This window comes from Bombus pyrosoma, linkage group LG11 (genome assembly GCF_014825855.1).
Source record: "Bombus pyrosoma isolate SC7728 linkage group LG11, ASM1482585v1, whole genome shotgun sequence".
NCBI classification, from domain to species: Eukaryota; Metazoa; Arthropoda; class Insecta; order Hymenoptera; family Apidae; genus Bombus; species Bombus pyrosoma.
The window spans coordinates 15,871,927-15,885,463 of NC_057780.1; the positions used below are offsets into that span (position 1 = coordinate 15,871,927).

At 41.1% G+C, this 13,537-nt stretch overlaps 1 protein-coding gene across 2 annotated transcripts; it reads right to left on the reverse strand.

Moving 5' to 3' along the window:
• Window positions 1-103: 103 nt before the first annotated feature.
• LOC122573137 lies at window positions 104-11,923 on the reverse strand. 2 transcript variants are annotated; one of them, XM_043739134.1, is made up of 3 exons: window positions 11,391-11,923; window positions 679-852; window positions 104-552 (listed from the first exon to the last, which is right to left on the reverse strand). In XM_043739134.1, exons 1-3 carry the CDS (start codon window positions 11,532-11,534, stop codon window positions 466-468), a joined length of 405 nt encoding a protein of 134 aa, XP_043595069.1. In that variant the 5' UTR covers window positions 11,535-11,923; the 3' UTR covers window positions 104-465. The 2 variants fall into 2 exon arrangements, with proteins under 2 accessions (XP_043595069.1, XP_043595068.1); XM_043739133.1 differs by having other exon boundaries at window positions 673-852.
• Between the last annotated feature and the right edge of the window lie 1,614 nt (window positions 11,924-13,537).

Sequence of the window (13,537 nt, forward strand, 5' to 3'; positions counted from 1 at the left end):
ATTCGGGGAATCAGGATACGATGGGTAATGTTAGGGCATATGTCATGCATGAATAAGGGATTGCTTAAATTTTGAAGCAATCGAGTGAATATGGTTCATTCAGTTTGATGCACTTTAAGTAGATACGTTTAATCGATACTTGTATGTCGAACGCTTTATAAACCAGAATGATATATATAAGCTGACACACTGTTTAATACAACTGTTGCTTTCACTGTGATTAATAACGGATAAGAGAAAGGAACAGCATCGAAGAGGTAGACAAATAGATTCGATAATTCGCAGGCTGACAAGTGGTAAGTCCGATTCATAAGAAAAGACAGAATCATTTTTTGACTTAGGGTATAGTTTGACCTGAGTTTGTGTTTTATTTGTTTCTCTTTTGATCGGGAAAAGCATGCGAGGAATCTCGTGGTCGAATCGGGTTTCGAAGTCGCGGTGTAGACTGGTTACGTTGGTTCATTATCACTTTCTCTTGAAGCATGTTACAGCGTTGAAGTAACAACGCCAGTAAACCCGTCCTTTTGCCTGTCCGCGCCGTTGAAGGTCCATCTGTATAACAAATGAAAATTGATTTCGAAAAATTCACTTTTGCATAAAGGGCGTAGCTTTCTGAACGAATTTGTTAGGGAGTACATGCAAATAAGTATGTAAGGCAAGTTGTAATGTGACCTTCACCGTTTGCTCGTCCGTTGCAGGAATGTTTTGCGAATTTCCCACCGGCAAGTGAGGCCCCGATGACCTCGGCAACGTTCTGCCTCCGAGTTCTCCTCTGTTCTGGTTGTCCACCACTTTTTGCAACGCGACCATCAATTGATCGAACAAAAGAGCCGCCCTCTTTGGCACTACCACCTGAAAAAGAAAGTTTGATTCGATCAAGGGAAGGATCGGTGTGATAATAACGCTTACCACGACTTGCGGTATTCACTAGTATGGTAATTACACGTGCGTAGGATTTACGCGATAATTAATTGAATGGTATCAAGCGGCGTGGACTGTAATACACGGACACAAGGTGGTTCTGTTGTTATCCTGCTCGTTTTCATCGATCTTTCGCGTCCCTTACTCCTGATATTTAATGTTTACGCCAATTAAAATTAATTAGACCGGAGGATAATTGCCGTGGAGTTTTAACGCTGAATCACGCCACCTGACGTGAATCTCCTGCTGATTTTCTTTCACATTTCTCGCTTCACGTTTCTGGGATAAAGCCGAACCAGAGTGAAAATAGGATCTAGGAAATTCTCTTCCATCTTCCGCTAATTTTAACCGTTGCCGATCCCTATCTTGCCATATTAATAATTCCGTTTCGCACGAATTCGACTTGTTAGTATTTTTATCAATCGTAAAGTTTCCGAGAAATAGCAGAAAGGCAGCAGTTTACTTTAGATAAACGGAGGAAAGCCCACGTAGTTTTCGTTCGAACAACTTTCTTGCGACATCAATCGATGAATATCTGTTTCTTCGCGACAAATTATCTTCTCCAACGGAAACGAACAGTATCGATAGCCCATCTCTTTGTATTTTCCATTTGTAATCTGTGAGCTTGTCAACTTCTCGATTACTTTGACGAACTAACAATAAGAAAGGCGGATTTATAACACGTTACATACTGTTTTGTTAGACGTAAGATATAAATCTTAAGGCGATCGCGAGATTGTACAATATATCTTACAGTTTGGTAGCAATAATTGTTTCATTTCGAGAAAATTGATCGAAAATAAGAGGTCTTCGGTTTTCGAGGACACGGAATATACGTATTCGAAGGATTTAACGAGCCAAAGGATTCCACTCGATTATCTCGCCGTTGCTCGAAGCTTTCGGAAAGTTGGCAACTCGATGCGGATCTAATTATCGCCTTCATTACACGTTTCAAATTAGTTAGCCAATTTGCTCGACTATTATATCATTTGGGTTCCTCTTCGGCCAAGGTAAGTTACATCTTAGCGAAGCGTATCGGAGGGAGCAACGAACGTTCACATTTCTTCCTAGTCATCGGGTGTATCGTAAAGTAATCGTATATCCATAATATAGAGATAAAATTGACCGTGATGCGATTAAACGGATCTAATGGATTTAATTCACAATAATATAAAATAAAATAAGAGATAACGGAACTAGCTGGGTCAGGATATGTTCAATTTCCTGTGACGATGGAAACCGGTGAAAACCAGCAAAATTTTGATTTCCCTCGGAAAAGTAAGCCGACGTGCATGTAACGTACACACGCCGAGGTAAATAAACGCGGTTCTTTCTTGCTGTTATACGACCCGAGCGATTTCCCACAGGATTCTCAATCGGCTTTTATTTACTCACCACGTATCATAAAAATCGTGACAACTGGAATTCGACAAATAGTCGCACAAACGGATGATTGATCTGTAACACTTGCGGAAACATAAAAACCGTTGGTTTGCAGATATGCCAAGCGATTTTTCTTCCTGCGAATTCTTCCTTACTCGTCCCGAGAAAGCTCTCTTACCTATTTCTCTTTTGATTCCCTGCAAACGAACTGTTAATTATACCGGCCGATTTTCCCTCCGTTATTCGTTGAAAAGAAAACAATTTACTTGCAATGTTTTATTATGCTCTTGCCAAATAGAAAGGAAGTGGCGTTTGGGAATGAACTATAAGAAAAGGTCGGTTCGAGTTTTGTTCGCGGATGGTTAGCTTGAAGCGACGCAGGGCAAAAGTGAAGAACGAAAATGTCGCCGATGACAATAACACGCGAACAGCTGCAGAAACGTCAAAAGTAATTAAAATTCTCTGCCACCAATCGACAACAGCGTACAGAAACTTGCACGTAATTGAAAAAGAAGCATCGAGCAAAGGCGTCTTTATGCTACGGCGGTCCCACTGGTATTAGAAACAATCGAAGAAGAAATACACGAAGCAAATATCTCTTCCTCCTTTCGAACACGCTGACATTAGTAAATCCGATAAGAACTTATTGATGGGCTTACTCGGAACCTTTTCGTAGATTTACTCTCAAGCAAGCACTGCTTTGTCCAACGTACTGTCGCGTACAAGTACGCAAGTGAACATTTTATATAAACTATACGCTAATATACGTATGAATTAATGGCAAATTAATGCTCAGATATAAAATATTAATTATCTATTAATTTAATTTAATTCTTATTATTATTATTTATTTATTTATTTACGAACGGTTCGCACCCTTCGATACGATAAAGAAATACGATAACATAAAACGAACAGATAATTGCGATTAGTAACAAAAACAGGTAATAAATGGTGCGAAAGTAATATCAGTGAATTACGTAAAGCTTTAACATTTTTCAGCATTTCTCGCACTTTTAACACTTTTCCTAAATGCAGGAGGCGATTCGCGAACGGAGTCTAATCGATGGCCAAGAAAATTACCACGTTTGCAAACGCGATTAATGCAACTATTGGAAAATTAATTGATTTTGCATAGGGATGTGTGAAAAATTGGGCATCTCCAAAAAAACATATTTATATTTAGGTGAATACGCGATCTAACAGTTCATTTATTGCGTATTAACTTTTAAAAGTAAATTTTATTATCCTACTTTTCATGTCTATTGAAGTATAAAATTGCCGTGAGTCTGTGTTTTTCCAGCTAAAGTACGTTGTATTAAAAACAGCAATTATCCATGTATTTTTGAGCGGCAATGAAGGTTTACAAAGTCTAAAAAAAAAAAAAAAAACGTTAACAGATACGTTAATATTTACTGGAGAAATTGAGGCTGTAGTGCAGAGCGTAAAAAGATGTCGAACGACTTTAATCGCGCAACTTTCGATTCTGTAAACGATTTTCAATAACCTTCGAATGTCCTCGGAGCCAATACGTAGTTGAGCGGTGGTGTCATTTTATTGGTAAAAGTTTATCGAATATGGAGGAATTTACTTGAAATAAATTTATCGAACTTTGATTTATCGAGTAATGAAAGATGATCTCGATGGAACTTGGACAAAATTAAACCTTTCTCGTCGATGCCGAAACCACTGCTCACCGCTGAAATTTTCTCGTCTCTTAAATAATTCCTTTTAATTGGAACGCATCGATGTGCCAGCCGTAATACAAATTTCATTGTGCAAGGTGGAAGCGAATCGATTACATTTCATTCGAGTTTCTCTTGGTAAATATATTGAAATTCTTTGAACTTTTAAAAATATCTCCCTCTTTCTACGATAGATTAGGGAAGGAATAAATTGTCAAAATAACAAGTTATTTTATCTCGAATACACACGAATGAATTCATTTACTAGTGTGCGTTCTATCACTCGTTCTTTGATCGGATTGTGTAATATATTATGTATAACTTATCGTACTTAGAGACGTGTCATGCACGCGTCATCCATTCGTGGATCCACTTTCGAATGGCAAGGAAACGTCGAAATTACAATTGCCACGGTTAGTCGAGAATTTCGAGAAGTATGCGTTTACGCGAAGACAAATGTTCTTTCGCGCGCGTGTAATGTATCGTAACATATGGCGCACGAGCATATCGCATCTTTGAAAAACAGATAAACGGGCAACATTTTCTCCATCTTGTCCGGTCTTTTTTATTTTAACGTAATGAGCGAACTGTGTCACGTGCCAAAAGAAAAGAGCTTAGTCACGATACAAAGAGCAAAGTGGATTCCATCTTCAGGATTATGTAAGGAACATCTCCGTAAAACGGGACAAAAAACCGATACAGTTTGATCTGTTTTTTATAGCGATCGAAGGAAAGGACACTTTGTAGAATCTGTGGGCAAATGACACACGTGTTAGGATTACGAGTTGAACGACAAAGAGGATAGTTAATAACCATTGGCTACAAAAGGCTGAGCTGATCCTCGATGCGTTTTTAAGATATAGAGTAGATCGCTCGATCGTCGCTGAAAAATTTAATTAAAATCGATGCTTCTAACGTCACTTGAAAGCTCCATCTATCAAATATCGTGAGCTTTGTTCTTAGCGCGATCAAGCGCGATAACGCGTCGTCCGATTATTGTATCATTGTCGGCCCTTATCGCTAATTTAATCACAAATGCGTGGACATCGAAGCTTTGTCGCTTATCGATAATTAAATTCCGAATGGGCGCCGATGCGATGCGATACGATCGACAAACACACCGAACAGAGTCAACGGGAACCGGAAGTTCCAACGTTCTAGCGGACAGTTTACCGAAAATTTTCTAGTTTTATTCTACGCCGAACATCGATCGTTAGAGATTCGATTCGCCGTGTTCCTTTCAACCATTGACTTTCAGTGACCAATTTTTTATGGCGTTTAAGAACTCCGGAGTTAATGCTCTTCCGGCGGACCGTAGTTCCGTTTCTTTTCTTTTTACTTTCGTCGGACAGAAGAACTATTTTCGTGCGATAAAGCTCGTCTACCTACGAGCGCAAATCGTAGTCACCTAGCCAATTGCAAAACGCAAGCTATCATTACGTGGGCATTCGTCACGCCAAAATGAGTATAATTGTTGACGGCATAGCGGCCGCCAAAGTCATCTATTTAGTTGTTTCAATGCCGACAGGCCAAGTATCGTAATCGTTTTACCGGCTCGCGTATCGTCGAACAATATTCGCGTGTTAAACACTATTTCCAGCCAATTTCTTTATCGCTAATTTTAGTAACCGACGAACATTGCACGGAGGGCACACAGCCGGATGGTCGTCGCGCGGACAAAGACGGACAAATTAATCGATTTATTTCGAGTTGGAGAGAGTTGGCGCTGTTCTGCGTAAATGCGTGCATACACGTACGTACGTGCGATCCAAATGAATTTGTTGTTCGTTTTAAATAGATATGGAAATGGCTAATGGAACACGTAGTCGTTCGATTGCGATGCGTTGGCGGCCACTGCAAGGAAAAAGAAAAAGAAGAAACAAAAGGGAAAGAAAAAGAAAGAGCGTTTTTATATATATGAGAATAATTCTTCCTTACGGAAAATCTTGTACTTATAGAGTTTCGTATATTTTTGCGCGTTCAACAATCGGCAGTATAAATCTAGAAATAACGTGGGCGACGTATCTTCGTTTAATTAAGCATATCATTCAGGTTTATTTTTTCTTGTTCGGCGGACGAAACCGAGCGACGCCTAATCGTAAGTATCGCGATAAACTAGTTGATTAGATGAGTTGGGTCGCTAGATTGCCGGAAAATCGGGGGGAATTTTCACGGTAAGGGAAATTGAATGGGTCAAGGAACGGAAAAAAAATAGTTTCAGTCATCGTTCCAGGAAAAAATAACCGCGGGAATGAAGTTTTAATGATGCACAGCCCACGCGTCTATTTTTGCCTGTATTTTCTTTCTTCGAAATTTTCCAAACGTTGCCAGAGAGTTTCCTTGAGAAGAAGAAAAAAACGGCCATTTGACGATCATTGCTGAGTCTGTTACTTCGCTCGACTATACTCTTAGAAAACGAAAGCGTAGTTACATTATACGTGCACTCGATCGAAATAGCTTTCTTAAAGCCTTCGTAAAAGTAACGTTGAATCCACTTTCGTTTTAAAAGTTGACTCGTCTCGTTGAAAACGCCGCTGCAACTAGTGCGACGAGCAACAATGACCACTGAGCGATTTACGATAAGCCTAACTCTCGAGACGTTGAAATATTTTGAATTTTACACACGCTGCTACTTTCCTTTCAAAAAACCGATCGTACAATGGATTAACGTCGATGCTTTTACCGATATCGATGCAACACTTGCAACCAAAGAGAATTCATTCGCCGACAAATTCGAAAAGCCTGTCGATACCTTCCAACATAACTTACGCGCGAATCGGACCATGTGTTGCTTTCAATATCGTCACGTCGTCATACTTGTATGATAACTCGGTCCATTTGAAATTTTAGCATCGACCGACGCACGCCACGGGATGCTATACGTATGCACCTGTACGACGCATCACGTCGCTCGAAACTTGCGTCGAGTGCAATTTCATTCGCGTTAACGTGCGCGGTTTCGAAGAAAGTTTCAACATTTTTCTTACGCCGGAACAAACAATCATTGTAAATCGTTGTTTTGCGAGCGCTTAAGGAGATCGCGACCGCCCAGCCAGATGCTTCGCCGCATAAATACGCGTTAAAAAGCAGCCGCGAGATGCTGGAAATGAAGAAGAAAGAATGCGTGGGCGTATATCGGGGAAAATTTATGGTTCGAGATATTTGCTCCGTTGCGTGGAATCGAAGCGCATCGTTCGCGAAGGTACACGCGAAGTGCGCTCGCTGTACACCGTTTCTGCGTTTCGGAAATCGGGCTAACGAAGCAAACAAAAGTACTGGATTGATAACTAAACGATTGTGGATTTTGATAAATGATAAAATCCGCAATCACCTAGTTGCCAACCCAATGGTACGCTTGTAATAAAACACATCTTATCCTCGGTGTTCTATTGTATTTGCGCACATTGACGTTGTCTTGTCAAAGGACGACGTTGCCACAAAACAGATACGGTAGCTCACAAAAATATTCGAACATTTCTCGCAGAAAATTTACACGATTACGCGTATTATCCGATACTTTTTGAAATTTCGTTAGCGCTGTAACGAATTAATAAAAAAAGTATACCTAAAATTAAGATATCTACAGTATGAACGGTAATGTTAAACGTGGAAGATGGTCCGACTAAATATCGTGGTTTGTGAATATATTCCGTTCCTTCAAATAAATATCTTGTGACGTTTATATACATTTTCAGATTCGCCTCAAATTTGATCAATATCACCGCGATAGCCGCGTTTCGTTACAGCGTCAACGAGACCTCAAAATGTTCCCTATAATATGTATCATCTTCTGCAAAAATCTATCTTCCTGTAACCGTTTGAGAAAAAGAACATTTTAAGACGTTACTAGAGCGACGGCTGATAGTCGAGAAACGCATCGAAAGATAGAAAGCTTCGTCTAATCTCGATAGCAAGAGAACGATCGTCTCCTGCCGCAAATAATTCGATGACGCGGCGTTGAATCGATTTAACGATGATTAAAGTCACGTTGATGACACGTTTTTATTAGCCGGCACATAAAAGTTATTGCCGCGAAGTTGCCGATGGCGGAAAGATGAGCTCCGAGACGCGCTTCTCTAGGCATCACGTAATCCAAACGAATTGCTTGACCGCGAAACTTCTCTCCTCTGATTTCTATTTTGTCTCATTATTTTCTCGTATTTTATCGGCAAACGACAGTAATAACGTTCAAGGCGTATCCTGCACATCAAGATAGAAACATTCCGGCAGATCGAAGAAATTGAAACGCCGGAGTTTAAATGCGTCGAAGTTGCCGATTGAAACTTATTCAGATGACACGATTCAATGCGACATCCTTTCAGAGACTTTAACGCTGGAAATATCAACCAGTGTCTTAACTCGCCCCTTGACACGCTATATGAAAGATTAGAGCGAAACCCGAAATTTCTTTCTCCCGCGGTACATCTGGTGAGAACAATAGGATTCGTATCAAATGGCAAACCTATGTTTCCTCGATCGACATTTAAGAAATTTAATCGACCGATCCGAGGAAAATTTGTTCTGGCGTTCAGTTGCTTCTAAGTATTGATTTCATCTGAACGAAACAGTGTGAATTTTGGCCTGCATCATATATCATAGGGTCGTAATCTTGTTAACTCCTTAACGAAGAAAAATAGGTGGGCGACCTTTGTCGGAAGAGATAGGAAAGGAGACAAACGGTGACAATCTCTACATCGTTGGGCGAATAAAATATTGCAAAAAGACATTGATACGACACGATGTATACAAATATAATATAAATTACAATAATTCCTCTGACATCATCCCCGAACAATGTCAGCAGATATCTAAACCGTAGGTTTCAATCGGACGTGCAAGCATACGGATTTAATTGTGTCGTACAGCATAGACGAATAACATTAATGGCATGGAAACGAGTTCGAGTAAATAGTAAATATCGAACGAAACGAAAGATGGAAGGCACAGCCAACTCGTCATTGTTATTACATATATATATATATTATATATACATGTATATATAATTGGCCAAAAAAGTCGTTCAAGGTAATTATCGTACGTCATGAAAAATGTGTCTACCTCGGGTCGAAGAGCTGATCGTTTGCGGGATTAACCAATAATTAATAGAAAGCAGCGTGCGTATAGGGTGACTAATTAGCGTAAAGTCAACGAGGCAGACTAGCGTTGCCTTATTTCGTCGGTGGTACGTAAATATGATTAATGCAGTTGGGAATAATTCATTAATTAAGTGGTTCAGCTTCGAGGCGGATGTCTGAATTAACGCGCATGGATTGCGACTAAACGAGCGGACGACAAGTCGAAGTTGTTCATTTCGAATTAAATCGGGAGACAGTTTCGATTTTACTCGAACGAGCTGTCTAGCGGAGGATTATTAATTCGACGACGATTCGAAGAACGAGAACAATTTGCAAGAATAGCAGAACGAAAATTGCAACGCGAGAGGGATTAATCGAACGATTAATTAATCGGTAGAAAATCCGACCGATTAATAGTAAGTATTGTAATTGAATTCCGCGCGACCCGACATCGCGTCGCTTCCATTTCGTTTTAATTTCATCGGTAATTGTATGGAAACTTTGAATAAGGGTTCGTAGCACATTTTGGTTGAAATTGAATTAACAACAAAATACGATTCTATAATACTTGTCGATCGTTTTAGTACACGCAGAGTGCAGATATTTCTTCGAAAGGCGATCTAACGTCGAAGACAAGAAACGCGTTACGTGCTTGAAACTTATGGAACTGCGAGCGTAATTTAAAATCCACTTCATCGCAAAATTTTTTAATTTGAAATCGATCGATCGCGTCGGAAAATCCTCAAACTCGTGTATTGTATCCATTAAACGTTTAATTGTAATTCGAAGTTTATCAACTTCCGAGACGGAACCGAGTTGATCTTTGTACGAACTTTGCTATCCGTACTTTGTTAACTTTAAAAATTGTCGATGGTCTTTACTGTTGTCCTTTCGCAATTTTTAAGTTGGTTGAACGTAGCGGTTAAAGATTTTCGGCAAACGACGCTCGAACGTACCAGTCAAGGAGGATTGCACGGTGCGTCGTACGTTCGAAACTTTCCTGTTTTATTGTTCTGCGTGTAAATCGATAGAAACATCGTCGCTTCGACGTTGACGTAGATTTAAGATTAATCCGAAGAATCTCCAATTGTTGCGCTTTATCCGACGCGAAAGCTTGAAATGCAATCATGCATTGACTTGGCCGATGAATATCAGTAAAAGGTACGTGTTTGAAAGACGTGTACGATTGGTCGGCGAGAAGTGAAATATCATTGAATTGATTCAGCAACAACGAGCTTCCGCGTTCAGCGCCACGGAGCAAATAAAAATGAGAAAACGCTCGACACCGGTGACAGTAATATTCTCAGCTTACGCAAAACCCTCGTTTACCGCAAAACAAAGAAAGCTGCGAAAATGAATCTACCAAGTAATAAAGAAATTCGAGAAGAATGAAATTTCAGGCGGATGTCGGGAGAGATGAAAATTGTGCGAAGCGAACGACAAAGAATTGGATATTCTATCGCAAGATTACTAGATGGAACCTATATACTTTTCGTTTGGAATCGAAAGCAAAGGCGACTATATCGATCTTCCTTCTCGACGATCTATCCTTTGTATTTCCGATCACGAACTTTTCCAAACTATTCTGTTTTTCGAAACATTGTTACAAAAGAAATAGAACGATATACCGTTTTATGTTTCTTGTCGAAGTTTCACTCTTTCTCCAGACATTTTCAGCTAAATGCGATTGTTGTAGGAAACACGATGAATCGATGTTCTTCGAAGACAACCACGTTGTAGCTTTCTCGAACGGTGAAATGAAAATTCGTAAAACGCAAACACAAAGATAAACAGAGACAGGGAGAAGGGAGAATCTAGCGGAAGAGCATGCGACTCTACTTGTTGATTGTGATTTAAAATCGCCCTCCGTTTACTTCCCTTGTGAAATCGACTGCAAGAGAATGAAAATTTACGTCCGCCGCAAACAAATTTCTCTGATTTGCGGTAGCCGAGATGTTGCCGGTAAGATTCGCTCGAATCAAACGGGACAAAGACTGGAATGATTATAGAATTCGATCGTCGCATCGAACATCGTTTGCAAAGCTACGTTACTACATCTTATGCGAATTAAAACGACGTAGGAATCCACGAGCGATCTAGACAGGACGATACTCGTGGCTAAAATATTAAGTAAAGTCGTCCGACTGTCCCTTCGACTACGATCTTGTACGTCCACTTCCATTTCGATGTAACTTTACCTTTCTTTTGACGTGACCGTTGGTCAATCTACGAGTTCACGTAGCCACGTAGTACTTTTCGTTACGATGAACTATGGCGCAACAAAGGAACAAGCAAACAAGCTTCGTGAATGTTTCGAGTGACTCACCGGATACTCGTCGTACTTGGTCGAATAGTCGGGATAATCGAGATTCGTTGGCGCGTTCCTCTTGCTGAGAGCACGCTGGCCGATAGTACCACCGATTATGGGCACCATCGCCACTAACATCAATGGAATCACTCCGTTGCCCATTTGTATTTGTATTTTGCTTCTTCGTTCGCCGAATGGTCTCGCGGTTCTCGAGTAAAACTACAGCATCCGTGAGTGCACCTTTTGCGAATCGATCGTTTCTTTGCTTGGATCGAAGCAAGCTTTCCTGCGATGGAACGATCTCACTCCAGATCTTGACCGAGATGCGATCGGAATTACGGTGATTCGAAACTCTTCTTTGATCAGCTTTATCTATTTATCTTAACGTCTCGAGCCAAGAAAAAGGACGAGCGCGGCGGTTTTCCGACTCGGTTTGTTTGCAAGTTGAGAAGCAGCGTGCGACACCTCGAATTTCTGAACTGGTAAAGGATACCAAACGATGGTTATCGACGATGTCCTGTACGTGGGTTATTGCAGAAAGACGAAGGATGTACTCGAGGACGCAATGTGACGCCTCGAGCGGCAACCGCTCTCCTATATACTTCGTACGCGTGCTCGATGTTACGCAGGCGCTGGAAATGTCCGTCCAATTCGGGAAACCGCGCGCGTTATCCTGCCATTCTGACGCACATTTTCTCCCGCACGAGGTTCGATCTTGCGAGCGCGAATGTCGGAAAAGCATCGAAGACGATCGTCTTCCAGCGGATCGCAGCAACATTAATAAATTCGCGCCGATAGATGTATCTGGTTTAACGAGCCTCGGTACTGCGATGCTTGTCGTGATAAATATGTCGCCCCAACCCTCTCTCGATCTTCCTTATCATAACGGAGAAACGTAATGGCAAACTATATAATCGGCCGAGCATGCAGGTTGAGGATCATCGGCGAATCGGAAACTGGGCAAAAAGGTGGCGTAGAGTCGACGTACAAGTCGAGCATACTCGTAGGGATTGAAAATTGTACGTAACGAGTTTAGTTGAGTTGATTTCACGTGTATGCGCCAACGCGCTACTCACTAAAAGTTGAGAAACGCGAACTCTCTTATAAATTCAGTCGCGTTTCAAAACTTGAGAACTTGTTGGAAAGATGCAGTTGGCAAATTCGCCGCGCTGCTATCCGACTTGTGGCCAGTCTCGTTAGGGAATAGATCGTGACTACAAAGTCAAGAATTGATCAGGGAATTGTAACTCTGGTTGGAAACTCCGAAAATTTCTCGCTGCAAATGGGATCTTAATCTCCGCCTTTGGCTTTTCGCTCGCTCTCTCACCGAGTTCCCTTCCTAATAACAGAGTTCGCGTCTCTTCGCGTCCTTTTATTCTCGATTAATCGGGCTGCTTCTCGGAAACCTCCGAGGTCTTTCCTTCGTTATACACCCTGTTTTCGCTTTAGCCTAACGCTTAACGTGAAGTTACGGCAAGTTTGGACCTAGCGATCAAAAACATTCGTTCGTGTTCCTTTAACGTACATAGACAGCAACTTGCTCGTAAACTCATTTACACCGAAAGAGCTTCTTCATGACGAACGCGAACAAAGAGTTCGCCGAATAATCGTCACACGGTGAAAGAATGCTAACTAAATGTTTAACTAAAATTTTAAGAAAGAGAGGAGAGAAAGAGCATTTTCTCGCTTCGTTTAAACGCAGCTTTACGCGTGACTACTTGAGACTCGCATTTGTCTCCCACGATGTCCAACGCGAGCTGACTGCACGAGCGTTACAACGAAAGGCGAGAGGCGAATGTCGCTGGAGTAGAATCGCAAATGCGACAGGTGGTTCGTGAGGAAGAATTGGACTCGTTCAATCAAGCGACTTTCGGTGTCACGTGCCGGCCACAATTAACGACTAATAACGTTACGGTGAAGTACGTGACGGACGTGAAGTTACTTCAATTTCCTCGATGAATTTTATTCTCCTGCCGAATTTTTCTTCATGCGAAGTTTCTTTCGCGTTTTTCTGCCTCGCTCCTTCTCCTTTCGCGTTTTTCTGCCTCGCTCCTTCTCCTTTCGCGTTTTTCTGCCTCGCTCCTTCTCCTTTCGCGCCTTTATTAATTTCCTACGTACGTTTTGTCGGTTACCTTCTAAAGATTTCTCTTTGTTTCAACTCGATT